At 36.1% G+C, this 18510-nt stretch overlaps 1 protein-coding gene across 1 annotated transcript in view; it reads right to left on the bottom strand.

Annotated features, from left to right (window-relative positions):
- Window positions 1-18510, bottom strand: part of LOC118927736 (dystonin) — a 415594-nt gene that overhangs the window by 26124 nt on the left and 370960 nt on the right. The window contains 11 exon segments of the mRNA XM_057493688.1: window positions 2543-2662; window positions 5179-5385; window positions 5585-5740; window positions 6581-6751; window positions 9452-9580; window positions 10342-10539; window positions 13336-13491; window positions 13827-14000; window positions 15393-15497; window positions 17598-17699; window positions 17824-17946. Of these exon segments, the coding sequence (XP_057349671.1) occupies window positions 2543-2662; window positions 5179-5385; window positions 5585-5740; window positions 6581-6751; window positions 9452-9580; window positions 10342-10539; window positions 13336-13491; window positions 13827-14000; window positions 15393-15497; window positions 17598-17699; window positions 17824-17946 (1641 nt within the window).

Here is an 18510-nt window from a genome sequence, read left to right as displayed (position 1 = left end):
CCTTAATAAATGGAGTCTAAACCTTACTGGAAGACATCAGCAAATAATCAAGTCAGAGTGTAGTATTGCTATACTCTAGAACACAACAGGGGAGAAAAGAAACTTCAGATTTGTAAATCGAAGGGTTTATTTTTCTCAGAAGCGAGGTGTCTGTCTCTGAGAGCACCTACTTTTGTCAGAAAATATTTCCAAGTAAAACAAATCCCGAATCTTTTGTGGTTATAAACCAGAAATAGCATACTAGTTCTGATAAAATGTAATTGCTAATAAACTACTGAACAACCCAAGGGTTTGGAGAGGAAAATGTAGTTAATACTCTGTGAGTAACTATAGGTCCAGTGTGGACAGAGTGACTCAATAATGCATACATTTACTACAGGGCTTTTTTTGTCTGAACAGATTTATTTTCACACATTTCAGATATTCACAACAATGTTACATGTAATTTTATCTGTGAGCCAGGAGAAGGGACACATAAGAACTGTATCTGTGGATTCCTGTGTTTGGACCTATTGCTCTTTCTATTCACACCATTTGGGGAGCTGATACCTCTCCTCCCCACGGCTTTAATGCCCAACCAGAGTCTCAATAAGATCCACAGATTATTTTTCCAGGATTGAACAGTTACACTGTTAACATGGCATCTACACTTTGCTGCTGCTTAACACTGTTAACCAGGTTTGTGTCTGTATGCATGTGCATGGGATGGGGGGTGAATTCTCTTCCTTCTACCTAACTCAATTACAGGTTTTTCTGGAGCAGAGAGCTATTATGTCTGTAAGCCTCTCATTACCATCTTGTATATTGGGTGTGTTCATAAGTACGTAATAGAAAGAATGAGACAACCACTACTGAATATTTAATCTCAGGGATGAGAAGAAGGAAAGGTCAACCTGACAGACAGTTTATGAGCTCATGAAATATCATGGAAACATTAATACAATGATTCTCAACTCTGGTAGCATCTTACAGTCATCCCAGATAGTGAAATGTTATGCAAATGGGTAATTTTCCATAATAACCTTGGTTATAATTACCTAATTAAGTTTTTGTTACCTTTAAAATTTAGACATTTTATGACTAAAATACTTATTTTGTCTTGCAATAGGTGGCAGCTACATCTGGGAATTTTTAGCAATAAATACCATTATAATATCACACTTTCTTCAGTTTATCTTCTATAATTATTATTTTTTAATGTTATTTTAAAGAGAATGTTAGTTTTAGAATCATGGTATTGACAGATTTTCTTCACACAACAGACACCTAATAACTGTAATAGTTGAATACAGGATAGATTAGAACTTTTTAAGGTCAGAAAGTACCCAAATGATGACTAGAAAATACTTCTTTTAAGATTGGCTTTATGTGTCTTGCACATTTCAGAGAAATGGTTGACTTGAGCAAGAGGTCACACTAGATGGGGCTCTTCACATATTCTTATTTCTAGGATTCTCCAACTTAAATATGCAATATACATTCTTAAGACTACATGACACTACCTCTTCAAGTTCAAGTTCAGATCTGGCACTCTGTTTTGAGAAAGAGGCTCTCAGCTCTCCCTCAGAGGGGAAGGAAGGTGCTGCTCGCTATCATTGTGCTTCCAGTATTGTGTGGGACAGCTCCCGGGCAGAGGGCACCAGCAGAACCAGCCATCCATGAGCCCTCATCCAGCCAAAGAATGGGCCCTCAAACGCTTCCTGCCATCCTCCTAGGATCATGACCCCTTGAGGTCAATTAGAACGAAAGATGGGAGCAACCGACTTGCGTGAAGGTGGCGGCCAGAATTTCCCAATGATGATGAACCTTACATCGCACAAGATTTTCCAGCCTTTTAAATATTATGTTTCAAGCGATGACTTACATGCAGAAGACTAAAACTGTAAAAGTGTTTGCAGGAGCCGCTCTCCTTTGACCCACTTCCTCACCCTGAGGGTGATTTACAAACAGAAATTCAAAAGAGGTGGGGAAGACAAGAGGAATCCCCTTTGCATGCCATGTAGTAGAAAATATAAAACACATTTCCACATCTTCTAGTCTGCACAAGGAAGCTACTGGCCATGCGTCTTTGAGGGTCAGAGTGGGATTTCATATACCCGCATATACACACACAACAAAATACCAATTTTCCCCACTGCATTGTCTGAAAGAATCTACATGGCAAAATACATATTAAATTTTACTATAGAATTATTTTCTACATGGCATGTGGTCTATGAAAGAAATTACCAGACAAGATAGTGGTGAAAACTTGGGATGCCCTACAAATCCTTTATATGCTTTATATTGTGCAAGATTCCAGTTTTACTGCTGAATGTTTTCTCTTACCAGTTGTTCACCCTGGAATCATAATGGAACAGCCAGAGTAAAGATACTACTGCCACTTGGCCCGTGCACAGGGCAACTTGTCTACATGTAATGTAGGTACACACTGGACAGCCTTTTTTCTCCAGGGCTGAATAAATACACAGTTGTGTGACAATTTAAAAGTGATCTTGAGATATATAATGACACAACAGGCTTTTCTTAATTATAGACCCACCTTGTGCTGTGCCAGTTGTGTTTTTATTTTGTCTGGATCATTGGCGATTTCCAGTTCAGAATCCAAAGAGTTTTCTGACTCTTTCAGCCACTCCATAAGTTTACTCCAAGCTTCGTGGAACTGCAAAAGAGATTCATGTCTCTGTCCAGGAAACTTTCTGGTATAATTACTATGTTTAAAATCAAGTCTGTTTTTCAAATAGAAAATTAATATTCATGGAAATGTTAAGTTATTAAGTCAAAACTTCCTCTAAAGAAGAAAATAATAATAGTTTCATCAGCAGATTATGCAATGTCTAGTTAGTGCTTGGCTTTTGTGGCCATGCCCCAGGGTCACTTCGCTGTAATGCATTCAAACACATAAACTCCAATAAAAATAGGAATGAGCCCAGAAACAGTTAGGGAGCACTAGGGAGAACTTGCCCTCCTTTCCTTTTGCTTAATAATTAATGTAAACTCTCAGAGAGTTTTATTTGTCCAGAGATGTCTCTTGAGCTTACTCCTATGGTGTTTAATTCGTGTGTTAAGAAAAAGGAACAAAAGGAAGAGAGGGAAGGATGAAGTTTATAAATTGGTTTTGAAAAGTAACAGGAACAAAAAAGAGGCCATTACAACTCTATTTAATACAAAGGTAGTCTAACATCTTTATTGCTGCCATCAAAATCCTCAAATGAATGCCTGTGCCTCACATATATATAGGTTTTATGATATGTAAGGGCACCCACAACCCTTGAATTCTAACAATATAAATCTTTTTGGTATCTTGAAATATTCTGGTGCTATGCATATTGGATTTCAACCAGTCTCTTTCCTGTTTATCACAGAGAACTAGTGTTCTCTGTGTACTCTTTTTGGATGCCAAATTGTGAAACTGGCTATAAATTTTTTCTCATAATAAACTTAAGTGAATGTACACATAACAAAACTATGTAATCAAAATCTGTTTTATATCAAAGCACATTAATGATGAAATAACAAAGGACATTTAACAATAAGAACAATAAGAGCACACAACCACACAGCTGCAAAGGCCCATTAGAGCTTTCTCATCAAATCTGCTCTCCTTGTGCATCCCTCTCACAGCTCTAATCAATTTGAACATGAAAACCAAAGGCTGTAACAGGCACATAAACTACCGAAGTTGGAGAACTAGATCAACATCTGAGCCCAAAACTGAGATATTAGGATAATAAGAAATAAATTAAAGAAACAGCTAGTCATGGTGTTTGGTAGTCTTTCTGCAAATATATAGGCTATAACAATGGTAAGTTTAGTGATATAAATGCACAGGTTTTAAGGCTGGCCCTGCTTTCAAAACTACTTTTAAGCCAGATAAAACAGAAGAAATGCTATCCTTTGGCAGCAAAAACAGTAGAAAATCCTTATAAAGTTAATTAGACAATATGAGAAAATAAAATTGACTAACTGGAGAAAGAAGCAAGAGGGTGGGCCACTGACTACTGGTATCCAAGAGACTTTCATAAATTAGACATTCATAATTCAAGAAATGCCTACACTACAATAACACTGCTACATATGTGGAAAGAAAATATCAGGTTCATCATTAATACTGTCTTAAAAAACATTTTAGAGACCTACTTTATTCTAGAGACTCACTTATAACAAGGAACATATCAGACATCCCACTCAGAAAAGGGATCTATGGCATATAACCCTGTAACAATGCGATTTGACATTTCTAAAGCTTTTAACAAATTTACGCTGATAGTTTTAAACAATGAAACATTTAACTCCTGTATATTCTGCATCACCCAACTGAGCTCCCCCAAAATAATGGAGTCCAAATCCAGTGATAGAAAATGCAACTGAATGGGGCAAGTGATTTTCTAGTAGAAATCAAACAATATAAGCCAAGCAAGGTGGGTGGATCTGTCTCCTTCCCAGAGTACAGAGACACATAATTTTACCTCTTCTCTGTGTTAGTCTAGAATGGAATATTAGGGACAGCGGAAGAGAGCGAGGAAAGCTCCTTGTGAGATCCATGAGATTCTCTAGATTAAAAAAGATAAATAAAAAGGAAAAACACATCCCCAAAAGATTCCGACAATTAATTTAAAAGCAGGATGAAGCTGTATCAAAATATGAGAGAAGAAATTAAGGCTTTCCAGTAAGAGTACAGACTCAGAGAGGTGAGAAATAACAACCAACACAGACACAGAATAGGCCCTGTCACAAAACTGGCTCTCTTAGCTGATTGTGAAGAAAGTTTGGCTGGGGAACTAAACAAAAGGTAGCAATATAATAATTATAAAGTATGATGTCTTATTCTGGCTACAGAGTGGAGGGAAAGGAGACAGAGAAAACCAACAACCCAGTAACAAAAACGCTGGGCCTCTCTTGGGGCCTTAATGATAACAGCCCTTCGACAAAGTCAAGCAATAATCAATCAGTCCTTTAAAGATTAGTCCCCAGGGCCTGAAGTGGCTGCCAGGTCAAAAAGCAATGTCATCACCCAAACTTAGGTCACAAGTCTTTTTAGGTAATAAACACCTTGGCTTTGCGCATGCATGTTACACCTAATACAGTCTGCAGTAAAAGTACTTTAGTGACACAATGTATATTTAAACAGGTAGAACTGATTTAATGCCAAGCTCAGGAAATTTTTACAAATGTCACCTGCTTGGCCCTCTTCCTTGCATCATCCAAGGATCTTCCTCTTTCTACCAACCGTTGAACCACTTTTTCCCATCGACTTTGTACACTGATCAGTAGATTTTTAATTAGGACAACATCTTGTTTCTGACTGAAATACTTCAGGTGGGTTCCAGTTTTGTCCAGCTCTATTATCTGATCACGGTGAGAATTTACTTCATTGGCAAAGACCTTTCCCAAAAAAAGGGGTATAATTAGAAACAAAGGAAAGCTGATTTATCTTAAAAATGCTTCTGGTGTCATAAGCTCAAATTGTTTGAAAGGACAAAATTAAGTTTTCAAACTACCAAATTCATGCTTCTGACATTAAAAAAGTCTGTTGTCTAAAAAGTCTGAAATGAGAGTATTACTCATCTGAGTTACAACACACCTTGTGTTCGTCCATTTGAAATAAGACTGTGTCCAAGATAAGACTTGGCCGAGAAGCTACATTTAGGGTCTGTTCAGCCTGGGTAAGCCAGTTGATAAAGTCTTGGAGAGAACTGTGGAACTCCAATGCCAAGTTGAGGGCCTCTTCCAGTTTAGTCTGCAGAGACAGATTATTATGGTACTTGACGATATTCAAGGCTCTCTCCCTGCCCCCACCAGTTTAAGCACTCTCTGGCAGATGCGCTTCCTGTCCACATTTTACTTATGCATGATCTGTATTACCCAAACAGTTCATGAATGTAGTGGGCCTTCACTAAAATACTGGCAAACCAAGACCCTTTAATACAGCGAGAAGCATCTCACTGCAGCTAAAAAGAACAATTTAATATACACTGAAATTATGGTTTGGGGGCAATTAACTACAGAACACAACTATTAAACAGAATGTGTAGAAATTAAACTTGACATTCATATGATTAATTTTTGGTGCCAAAATACTATGAAATATGTATTATGCTCTGTCAATAAGGGCATATAATCTAGGACTTCTAGCCTATCCTTTTTCTTAGGGTATATTAAACAATAATTTTTAATCCTTACTTGTGGACTTACATTAAGTGCTTATTATATAAACAATCATCTTCCTCTCTCCTACATACAGTCCTTTGCTTGATAAGTGTGATTAGATAGAATTACTTAACAGTCCAGAATTTCAATGGTTCATAAATTTAAAAGTGTTACCTATTAAACTTGATCTATGATATACCTTTATCTGTGTTTGAATAGATTCCTTTAACTCTGTTCTTCTGTGTTAAGACAGAATACAGTTTTCAACTGATCCCATGTAACCTCTACATGTACAAAGAAAATCTAAGCATGGATCATTAAAACATGGATCAACAGACTGTTCACTAATGATGCTACTCAGAGATAAGGTAAAACCCATGAAATAAAACCACCAAAACATTCATTCTATTATATTAATTAAGGCACATACTTTTCTTTCATTGAGTTTGGTTTCCACAGATTCCCATTTTTCTTTCAAGTTATTTATGTCTTGGTCAATATTTGTCTCTGCAGATTTGGGGCACCTTGCAAGCGTCTGCTGGCCTTTCTGCATCAGGCTTCTATATGTTTCTTCTTTAACATCAAAGGCAGCACAGATTTCCTAAACAGAGATATCCTCCCAAGTTATATCATTTTTAAGGGAATAAAATCTAAGAATCCTTTATCCAGTACATCAATTCCAAGTCTTTTACTACGTAGTCATCACCATCTAGCACAAAGAATAACCCTGACACACTCAAACTTTTCATTATTATTGAAACAACACTTAAACCTAGAGCTACATCCTGTCCACCAAGCAATCTCATTAATGGTGCTATCAATGGCAATTCACTCCAGCACGCTAAGGTTTGCGAGAAGTATTTTTAATGTTACCAAGAAAGGTTTCACTGTACAGTAACCAGTCAGTTCTGTGACTCTAGGCAAGAAATTTAACCTCCCCGAGCCTCAGTTTCTCTTCTGTGAAATGGTTTCTCTCCTGAGACTATGATACAATGACTGCAATACTTTTTGGTATAATTTAATTTCATACTCTGAAGATATACAGGGGATTGAAAGCGAAGACCCAATATAGCGAGACATTTAAGTTGATTATTTAGAATTTGGAATCACAAAAGCCAAACTATGACACTATGAGTATTATTTTCCTTTATAACATTTTTAAAGCTTTTAACTGGGATGCAGTACTTTTTCTACAAAGAATATTTTTTAAACTGCTATCAACAAATTCAGAATTTAAGATCAGTAAAACAACAGCTACATTTGTGTAAAAAATTTAGACCAGTTCTATTCTACTGATTCAATTATAACTGCATTATAATTATTTTTAAATATTGAATATTTTAAAAACTCTGGTGGGTCAAATTATAGCTACCACAGAAAAACTGTTTATTCTATACCTAACACTTAACTTTATAATTTTTAAAATTAAGATATATTCATAAAATTCATCATTTTCAAGTGCACATCAGTATTTTTTAGTATAGTCATAAGAATGTGCAACCATTACTATTAATTCCAAATTTCTGTCACCTCAAACTTTGTGATTTCTTAAACCTTAAAAAAAGACAACTTTCTAAACATACCTACTAAAAGCTCTTAATCCTAAAGCAAGACTTTTAAATATATCTCTTGAATCTCTAATATTCCAGTTTTTCTAGTTTCCTTCATTTCTAACACAACCAAAAAAAAATTACTAAAACAGTATTACAAAATATCAATAAAACTTTAGAATTCCTTGTATCATGAAATTTCTATAATCTGGGATATTATGTCAGGTTCTGGCAAATTTATTTTATATATCCTATTCAACCCAAATAAGCTGATACGTAATATTTTTCTAAAATTAAAATATTCTAAAGATAAGTTCTTTGCATTCCAACTTTTTACATGAAATCTTCTAAATTAACATTTTAAAAGTGCTTGTTATTAGATACTAATTCCAAGCATATTTGGTCAAGAAGTTATTAAACTTCTATTTAATGAACACTCTTAATAGCTATGCAGGTACTTCCAGGAAAGTAAGCAAATATCTGGGAGTCAGTCAGGTTTTATGGAAAAGAAAGAAAAGCACTGCTATTATTTTGTCACTTACTTTTTCAACCAAAATGGGTCTTTTGTGTCACCAAAAAAACAAAAGTTAACAAATACAAAATCATAGAAACAGTCCTTTTCTAAAACAATGAATATCTATTAAAGGTTTCTAGAAAATTCCACACTGGATAATAGGATTTACGAACTGCTTATGGCAATTGTGAAATGAGTAAGATGGTATCTTTATTATATTTCTTCACAACACCCACAAGATAGTTACTTTCTTTCCGAATCACCAAATCCAAAATTACTTCCAAATATGTAGTTTTAATATGTACACTTCCACTGAAGAGTATAAACTTTTATGAACAATGAATGACCCATTTCTTTTGCCAAATCTCCAAGTACTTCTATTTTTATTTCCTAAAATACTAATCATCGACATTTGAATATTCAAAAAACTCTGGTGCAAATTCAAATTTAATGTAAAAGAGGATTCGTTTTCAAAATTTGAAACGGACCGATTTCTATTAGAACTTTGAGCTGAATTACAATGGGAAATTAATAGGAAATGTCAATAAATCAAAGGTAGTCTAAATTTAATTTGTCAGTCCATACTTCTGTGCAAAAAAACCAGAGTCTCAAGTTCTATTAATTCTTCTTCCTTCTCCTTAAGAGTTGACAGTGGCACGGAATCTGGGTGGGAAGGGCCCACAGACACAGTGCTCCAGCCTGGACGGTTCAGACAGGAGCCTCCTCTTGGCCCTTTCTAGTATAGCTATGAAGTTGGAGATACAGCCCTATCAACATTAAAATAAAAATAAACAAGTAACTTTGTTTTAACAGAAGAACATATTTTCCAGCCTTCCATGAAACAAGGTGGGTATATCATGCTTATGACAATAACATTTTAAGTGAATTCTGATTACTTGTAGGATTTTTATTTTCACTCAGGGCACAACAGTTCATAATTTACACAATGTCATATTACTATCCATACAAGTTTATCATTTTATGGGGGAAAGTTTGCTTCTAGAAAAGGTTTGGACTTCTAAGCCCCCTTTTCATATACTGACACAGTAACCTTTGAACTAAAGGTTCCAGCTTGAAAAATTAATCAAAAAATGGTGTGTCTAGATAGAGATTTCTGCTTAAAACTGTGTATATATTCTTTAAACCTTCTCCCAGAATTTCTTTTTATCACTAGGGCCCACACAAAACAGTCAGTTTCTTAGTCTGAGGCTAGAGCTGTAGGAACTAATATACTCACCATGTGGGCGTCAAGCTGCTCCCTGGCTGTTTCTGGCAAACCTCCCAGAGGCCTGGATGCTAACAGATGACGCTCTGTGTCAGTCAGCCACTGTTGCAAACCCTCAATTTCACCATGGAAGCTTTTGGCCTGGAGCGATTAAAAAATTCAAGTTTGGGCCACAAACATTGCCACTGCCAAGCATAAACAAGGTCTAACCAACGCCAGCCTAAGCCCCTCTCCGCTCTCTTACGGGCAGCAGGAGCCTCGGGGTCTGCCGTGCCTTTCTGCATCAGGACAGCTCAGAAGGTAAGACTACTACACTAAGAGCTAGAGAGCTGAGGTCTCATCTGCTCCACTTTTTATATCCGCTGTTTATACTTTTACTCCTCTCCTTAAAGTATAAAAATTAAACAAGTGTATGTAAATCAGTGAAGGAATTCCACGCTATTTTAGTCTTGAAGACTAAAGAAAGTTTCAGAATATACAGTAGGCCCCCCTGACCCACGGTTTCACCTCTGGAGGTTTCAGTTACCCACAGTCAACTGAGCGCCTGAAGCAGATGGTCCCCCTGCCGATGAATCACCAGAAGGTCAGTAGTATCCTAACACTCACTTCATCACGCAGGCATTTTATCATCTCACATCATCACAACAAGAAGGGTGAATATTTTGAGAGAGAGAGACCACACTGACATAACTTTTATTATATATAGTATATGCTATGATTGTTCTATTTTATGATTATACTTGTTAATCTCTTACAGTACCTAATATAAATTAAACTTTATCATAGCTGTGTATGCATAGGGGAAAAAAGTACATATAGGGGTCAGTACTATCGGCGGTGTCAGGCACCCGCAGGAACGCATCCCCCTCTGTGGATGAGGGGCCCACTGTATTCTCATTCACCTGGCGCAAGGCACCATCCAGCTGCTGCTTCCTTTGCTCTGTTTTTTCCAAAACATTTTGCCAGCGTTGATTCAAAACCTCCAGCTTGTTCTGAAGGTTGTTTGCTTTTTCACCTGCACTTGATTCAATTAGATCATTTCCTGCTTTGTTAACGGCTTCCACAGTGGACTGATGGGCTAATACATCATTTTGAAGCACCTGAAAATATTAAGACAACACTCTGTTTGCTAGCTCTTGTTGAGTTAACATTGCTTTAAACACATTTGCTGTGTTTTCTGGTTATGAGACATTCTGAACCAAAAACATCATACATACAGAATTTTAATACTAATGAAGAATTTTAAAAGACATACTTCTTCTCCCTTAACTTTGCAGCTTTCCTGGATATTTCTGTCTACCAACATCCCCTGAAATGATTATCTGGGAACATTTGCTAGTTCTTCTTATTAAATAACCTTGCAGTTGAGGACATTAAATATCCAGAGGTTGTAATGAAAAACTTCTACAAGTTTTCATTTGATTCAAGCTCATTTTAAATGAACTTTTTTAAATGTCTTAAGTGAACAATTTAAAAGATATTTTTATTTCTGTATACCCATTTCCAAATATAAAATCATTATATTTCTAAGATATAAAGTGTCATATCTTATAATTAGCACTCTAAGAGGGAAAAGATATCATAGAATATTCTTTTATATTCTCTTGTTAGAAGCGTGTTAGAAGAAACCACTAAGTTGGCAGGAATCTTGGAGTCCCTTAACACTAAAGGGAAGAAGATTTACTGTCGTCAATGATACTCAAGCCCAGCATTTCAAAGTTTAGCTGTTCTTTGCTAGAAAATACAAAATACTTACTACAGATCCCAATAAATAGTGCTTTCCTTTTTATACAGTGGAAATATAAGAATAGATTAATAATGCTTAAATGCACGAACATAGGGACCAGAATGGTTAAGTGCGGAAAGCAATCCCAAAGCTAAAAAGAAAAAAATCAATTTCAAATACTGAAAAAGAATTACACTTTAGAGAACAAATATAGCTTAGTAATAGTTCCCTTTCAAGAAGACTGCGGTTACATTTTTGGAAAACAGGAAACCTTCCTTCTAATGTTAGTGAGAGCTGAAGGTAATCCTTCCCTACACTCACTGACTCAGGGCTGGCCAGAGGAAAGAAAGGGCCCAGCATCCCTCGTCCTGTGCCAGACGTCCCACATCTGCAGGGAAACGCAGACTAGGTGGGATTTTCAGGGAAGGGCACTAACCACCTGTGATCCCCATTTCTCTGTATTTACTCGTTCTCTGCGGCCTCTGGGGAGGGTTTTCCAAAAGCTCCACAAGCAGCCGAGTAAGGAGTGATCTTTATAAAAAGCATGTACTTCGATTTGTTAGCAGTAGGAATCACCTTCAAAGGTAAGAATTAAATATTTGTGTGATCAAAATATAAAATTACATAAAATTCAATTTTTTAAATGGTCCAAGTCTGGCCACATAAGATAGCCTAGGAGAAGGAAGCAAGAGAGCGATGGAAACATTCCCTCCCTTCCTCCAGTGACTGTACAGGCAATTTTAAGTCCTTTGAGTTCCCTTAGAGAGACAGAAAGAGAAGAGAAGAGAGAGAGAGAAGGAGTCATTTCTAACTGCTCAAAGACAGATGAACAAAAATGAAAATTGCTTTTCACCCCCTCCCCAAGATAACTGTACCAGAGAACCTCATTTTTCCACTTTACTGAAGTCTACAAAGTGCCTGTCACTGTTCTGTGTTACTTTTGAGACAACTGCCAAGTTTATGAAAACATAAATACTATAAATGCACAATTTGAGAATAAACCATTTTGTTTTTATGCAGTCTGACCAGTCATTAATTTTCTAGCAAAGGTATAATGTAAACATGAAATAATGAAAAATACTCATGATGCAAAATAAGTTCTAATTACTTAATCACATGTGGTTGGACAAAGACAAAAGATATAGATGGAACAAGGTAAAAGAAAAGGAAAATTTAAATTAGGGCACAAGTGCTGTGGAATAAAAATATGAAAAATGGAAGACTAAAGCAGAAATAGTCAAAAACTGGGTATCATGATATTAAAGTGCCCCAAACCTACCTTTTCTCTTAAAATGTTAATAAATATATAAAATAATCAAAGATTGTCTACTTGATAATCAAGGAAAACTTAATTAAGGTTAGAATTTAGGCACTAACCTCAAATCAGATACCAATATTCACGTGAATGCTAACCCTCTATGAAAAACTAACCTTTGATTCATTAAGCCTAGTGACTTAAAATATAGGGAATTTTCTATTAAAAATTATCAACCAAGTGTCACAAAGATGACAACATCATAAAATTGTTTTGTGTGCATCTTAAGATAAACATTTCCATTTATAAGTTAGCCTTAAATCAACTGCAAGACATACAAAAGCTTTTAAAACAATGAATATTTTTAAAAACTAATTAAGAAAGAAAAGGACTAAGACACAAAAAGCCAATGAAAAGAGAGACAAAAGGACAAAGCCCAACAGAATGAGAAATGTAGACAGAGAGAAGCGTTAGGCAGGCCAAATCAGCAGCAAGTGAGAGGACATGGAGACAAGGGGGACCAAAGCAAAAACACACACACACAACCTGCACCGGGATGTCAGAGCTTACAGCTTTAGGCTATCCCTGCAATTTCTATTTCTAACATAAATAGACTCTATGTAAATCCAGTAACAGGGAAAATCAGGGACTGAAACCTTCACCTTAATAATTTAGCCAGAAGTTTCCCCTCCTTTCTGTTTTTGATAACAGCCTTGAAGAATAAGAAAAATAGTTTGATGACAAGCTCTTAAAAAGCATGTTTTAAGTAGCTTAACATTCAGTAACAAATGTCAAAAATGAACTTGTGCTAAAATCATAAACTTGAAACGCATGAGGCACAGACATACAAGAAAAATTCTGAGGCTGCTAGAAAGACACAGAGAAGAAGTGTAGCATGCAATTACAGCTACGTACGTGGTGCTTGGCAAGTTCAATTTCGATGGCTTTAGGGTCTCCTTCAACAGGTTTCTGTTCACTTAGCAAGCCCTCAGTGTGAGTCAGCCAGGCCAACAGTTCGTCGAGAGCGTGCTGGAACTGCCCCAGTGCTAACAGAGCACCCTCCAGCTTATGCTACAAAGAGAGTAGTAAGGAAGACATCCATTTATGAATGACATACACTTATAAAACAGGGCAAAAAAAAATCAACTTTTTTTGGTCAGTGATGCATAATTCCACAAGCATATCCAATGGAGTGTGATCATTGTATCTTCACATTGGGTGTTTAAATTCTTGGTGGTTAAAAACGGTTTGTGAGAAGCAGCAAGAGTGCCAGTAATACAAGAGAATTTAGGGGCTTCAAAAGTTGACGCACAAAATCATTCATTTCATTTTTTAATAATCAGTTTACATGAACATGTAAAATTGAACTTTGATAATTTCTTAAAATAAAAAGTCTTGGTACTTACCTGTCGATTGATAATTCTCTCCTCCAGACTATTCCATATCGATTTCAGTTCCATTAATGGGTCTTGAACAGTGCGTTTGTCGCTCTCTTCTGTTACTTTCTTCAGCAGAAGCTCTGCTTGGTGTTTCAGTCTTTCCATTTCTATCTGTTGTTGGTAGGCCTCTGACTTAAATTGCTTTTTTTAAAAAAGAGATATATATAAGGACACTTTGTTCTAAATCAAAACGTTAAACAAAAAAGAAATTCTACAGGTTAAACTTTTATTCCAATTTGCACTTCCTGTGTGGGGCAGTGGAGGTTAAGAGGAATAAGAATCTATCAATGTAGTAATTAAAAAATAACAACTCAGGTACAGTGAACACTTGCTATCATCAGGTTATGCTCAACAAACTTAAAAAGAAAATGGTTTTGTCCTCAATTTAACCAAAGGACACAGAAATGAGACCAGTTAGGTAACTTCCCTGAGGTTATTTGGCTTGTGAGTAGATAAACTGGAATATAATCTCAGACAACCTGATTTCAGAGAGAGAGCTCTCCAAACCAACTTGCTCTAGGAAAGTCACTAAGATATATGTAAATGTCCAAAATCAATTCTCCTCCATACCAACAATTTTACATAAAGTATACCATGTGTTTACTATATGACCAGATACAGTGAAAAAAAAATCTCAATCTAATGATGGTAACAGCAAAATTCTCAGAAGAGAAAAAAAATTTTTTCTAGAACATTCTACATCACACTTAGGGATGAAAATGATACAATTTTAAAGCCCAATAATAACTTTGTATAAAATCTAGTAGAGTTTATTGAAAATGGTGTGATATCTCTGTGGATAGGGATTTAAGATTAGGAAGGAAATAGCTGATCCCACTTTGATAAATGATCATCAGCACAGAGGGATTCAAAGAGGAAGCTGTCCAGCCATTTTTGCAGCTGGAGATCAAGAACCACAAAAGCAAAAACTACAGAGGAGAGCAGATGGAAAACAACAAGCATTTATAAAACAAACATTCTGGGAAACGAGATTACACCATGGATGCTTCTTTAGCCTGTTAGACTAAATGAATTACTCTGAACATAACGAAGAAAGGAAAAATGTTGCTGTACGTGTACTGATGACAATGACACTACTGAATAGTTATAAAACTTCTTCACAGGATGATCAACATGGGTATAAATACACCCCCTCCCGCAAAACTCAACCACCTGTGAACATGAGCATATCAGAAAGTCTGTAAATCAAGTCTTATGAGCATTGCCTCTGGGAACATAACATTTGGGGTGGCTTTTTAAAAAGCCACCTTTTTTCTTATTTTTATTTTTTTATTTTTCTTTAATGAACAGCTATCAATTTAATAAGAAGAAAGGAAAACCACTAGTATTTTATACCCTGTATATAATGAGCATATATATACTGCTTATTATGTGCAGGCACTATATTAAACCAGTTTCATTATCAAGATATTTACACTTCAATTACACAAAATAAATTTGTATAAAGAATCCTATGAAGCAAGAACTTAAAAATGCAGTCTTTGCTAAATTAGTTAGCTCCCCACCCCATACCTTTAGCTCTTCGATCTGCTGCTTGACAACGAAGTCAAGATCTGTTCCAATTGGAGACATTGAAGCTAATTTACCACCTGCAATATCCAGCCAGTCGAATATTGCCTGAGAAACACATTAGTCCACGTGTGATTATAATAGTATGTCTGAAATTGCTACATCTCAAGTGTTACAGAAAAATACACTTGTAAATCTACAAAAATATTATGGAACGGGACTATTTAATATAAAGTTAAGATGGTTCAACTAAAAAAGTAAAAGCAACAATATAACAGTTGAAATAGAACTATATATGAAATATATGAAATAGATGTAAGCCAATTCTGCATCCAAGTTTGCAAAGAATATTCTTTCCTGTATAGAATCTTATAGTATTAAGAACTTTCAAAACAAGTCCATTTGAATGAGTTTTAGAAATGGAATCACATGGAATCGAATTCTCCATGCTCTTTCATGTCTGCCTAAAAGGCAGATCAGATTGTATAAATATACCGAGAAACCCATTCCATCTGTTTATTCAAGTAAGCAAGTATATTGTCTGGCACTTGAGCAAAATATACAGCCCAACAAAACCCTATGCATTATTTATATTAGCATTAAAATCCTGCACATATGACAATTAACATTATGACCATTAATCTGAATTACGACACAGATGACAGCATCTCCTGTTTTTCCTGTTCTTCTTAGGTAATATAATATTCTAAAAAGGCACAACTCATATTTCTTCCAGGAACTGAATGCACAAAAGTATTCTGCTCTTTAATGAAGCTGCCACATCAGAACAGCAGGAGGAAATAACCTTGGAAAATATCTGAATTTCAAAGTTGTCATTAATAAACCCAAAAAACTTAAGCAGCAACCTGGGAAATAAAATTTACTTTACTTTACAATCAAATTTTGAAATCTCTGGAGCCTCTCGCTACAGCTAGCCCTAACAGCCCTTTACTAAATCAGGGTGCCAGTCATTCCCCCAGTTGATGCTACTAGGCCTGTGATGGACCCTGTTTTCCAGCAGTGGTAACGAAACTGTGTAAGTCACGGTGTCTAGCCTGGAGCCTCCTCTGGTTCCTGGCTCCTGAGGTCAAATGGCTGTAAGAGTGGCTATACCATCTCCAGCCATGGCAGCGGGCACAACTCAATGACTTACCAAAGGTATGTGAACATCATGATCTGGCCTCACAGAGTGACGGCTCGAACCTGATTAGTTTTGGCCACTGATACTTAACCAATAAATTATCACTTTGGTTTAAAAAAAGATGGGGGACACGGAAAGGGAAAGTTATAAGGTATTATTTGTAGTGACTTTTTAGTTTCCAAAGTTCAAAACACTTCTCAGCTGGCATAGAGCCGTACTTGTGATATTTACTTTTTACAAATATAGAAATGGAGAGGCATAATAAAAAGGAAAAGATGTTCTCATCTGAGCTTTAAAAATATACTTGCTGGGTGTTATGGAAATACTTAGAAGGGCTTTTTCCATATGGTAGGAGGGATAAAAGATTAAACTCTTTCCAGCCTGTTAGGAAATGAAATAAAAGTTTAGGAAGGTATGGAGAGAGAAATACCCCTGAGTTGACCTCAACTGACAAGAAAACTTTTAATTAAAAAAATAAAAACACCTAAAAAAATTGTTAATGAACTGAATGAAAACCCTTAAGGTAGATGAAAAACAACTATCAAAAGGAATTTTATATATATGGAAAAGAAAACACATTTTACATACCGGATTATGACCTAATAAAAGACAAATCTATTTTAGTTCACTGAGAACGCTGGCTTCGAATCAAATTTCTTTACTCCTGACTTTAGTTAAACTTGGTGGTATTTTTAGATAGTGTTTATTCCTTTCATCTAATTCCACTCAACTTTAGAACAGAACTCAGATTCAGTTCCATTTCACTGTCTGGTGCTGAGCCGTTTATGAAAAATGCTGTGTGGGAACACTTACTTTTACTGAAAGAAAAATTTCAAAGTAGATTACACTCGATGTGTGTCTAAAAATGTGTTCAGATGTATACAGAAATCTATACTGATCTCAAGTGTCAGAAATATCTCTCAAAAGACAAAACATGAAGTGAAGTAGGCGAGGCAGTTGAATCCCCACTTGCAGCCCTGGGGTGGCATCAGCGGGCCCAGCGTGCGTCAGTCTGTGGAAATCCCTGAGGATCCCTCCTTCCAGCAGCCACGCGGCAAAGCCCTCACCTGCAGGCCGTCCTGGTACTGAACAGCGGCCTGCATCGCCTCCTCCAGTTTGTCCACCCGGTCTTTCCAAGCTTTATTGAGAGAATCCCACGCTGAATGTAACTGAAATTTAAATGTCAGAACTCTGTTAGGGTCATATGTTTTCAACTCCTTCTACCAAATATGCTTTAGTTCACAAAATTTTTTTTAAAATGATTGTTAAGAGTAGAAAATATGCTAGTTGTACCTCATCTATACTCTTCTTGACAATGGGTTTATCTGGTTCCCCACACGCAGCGATGAGTTCAGAACCCAGGTTGATGACTATATCCAGCTCTTCCTGCAGCCCATCTATTTCTTCCCTTATGGACTAGAATGAGAAATGACAGCCTTAGAGCCTTAAGTAAAAATCACAGTGTAACTGAAAAGATGCACACAATGACAGTAATGGTATTTATTTCTAGGAAGAGGGATTATGATCAGTTTTTATTCTCATCTTGCTATTTTCTAGGTTTCTGCAATAAGTATTTTCACCATGCAAAGAGAGCAGAATAAATATTTTATAGAAAAAAACAGCATCCTTTGTAACAAATGTTAAATGTTAAATAATGTTTAAGAAATAATTCTATGTAACAAATGTCGGAATAAGTGCTTTTAAGTATCAATAACAATGAAAAGCATAGAAACATTTTGTTTTTCAAAACCCAACAATTTGGCAATATACATTTAAATTGATACGATAATCTAAAAAAAAGAAAAAAACAAAAAATACTATTCCCCTCCCCCCAGAAAACTCAAACACATGGATACAGAGAATAGATTGGTGGTTGTCAAAGGTGGGGGACTGGGAGATGGGAGGAATGAGTGAAGGGGTCAAAAGGTAAAAACTCCCAGTTATGAAATAAGTAAGTCCTGGGGATGTGATGTAAGCATG

Source organism: Manis pentadactyla, chromosome 16 (assembly GCF_030020395.1).
Source record: "Manis pentadactyla isolate mManPen7 chromosome 16, mManPen7.hap1, whole genome shotgun sequence".
In the NCBI taxonomy this organism is placed as follows: domain Eukaryota; kingdom Metazoa; phylum Chordata; class Mammalia; order Pholidota; family Manidae; genus Manis; species Manis pentadactyla.
This window is presented reverse-complemented; position numbering and strand designations above follow the sequence as displayed.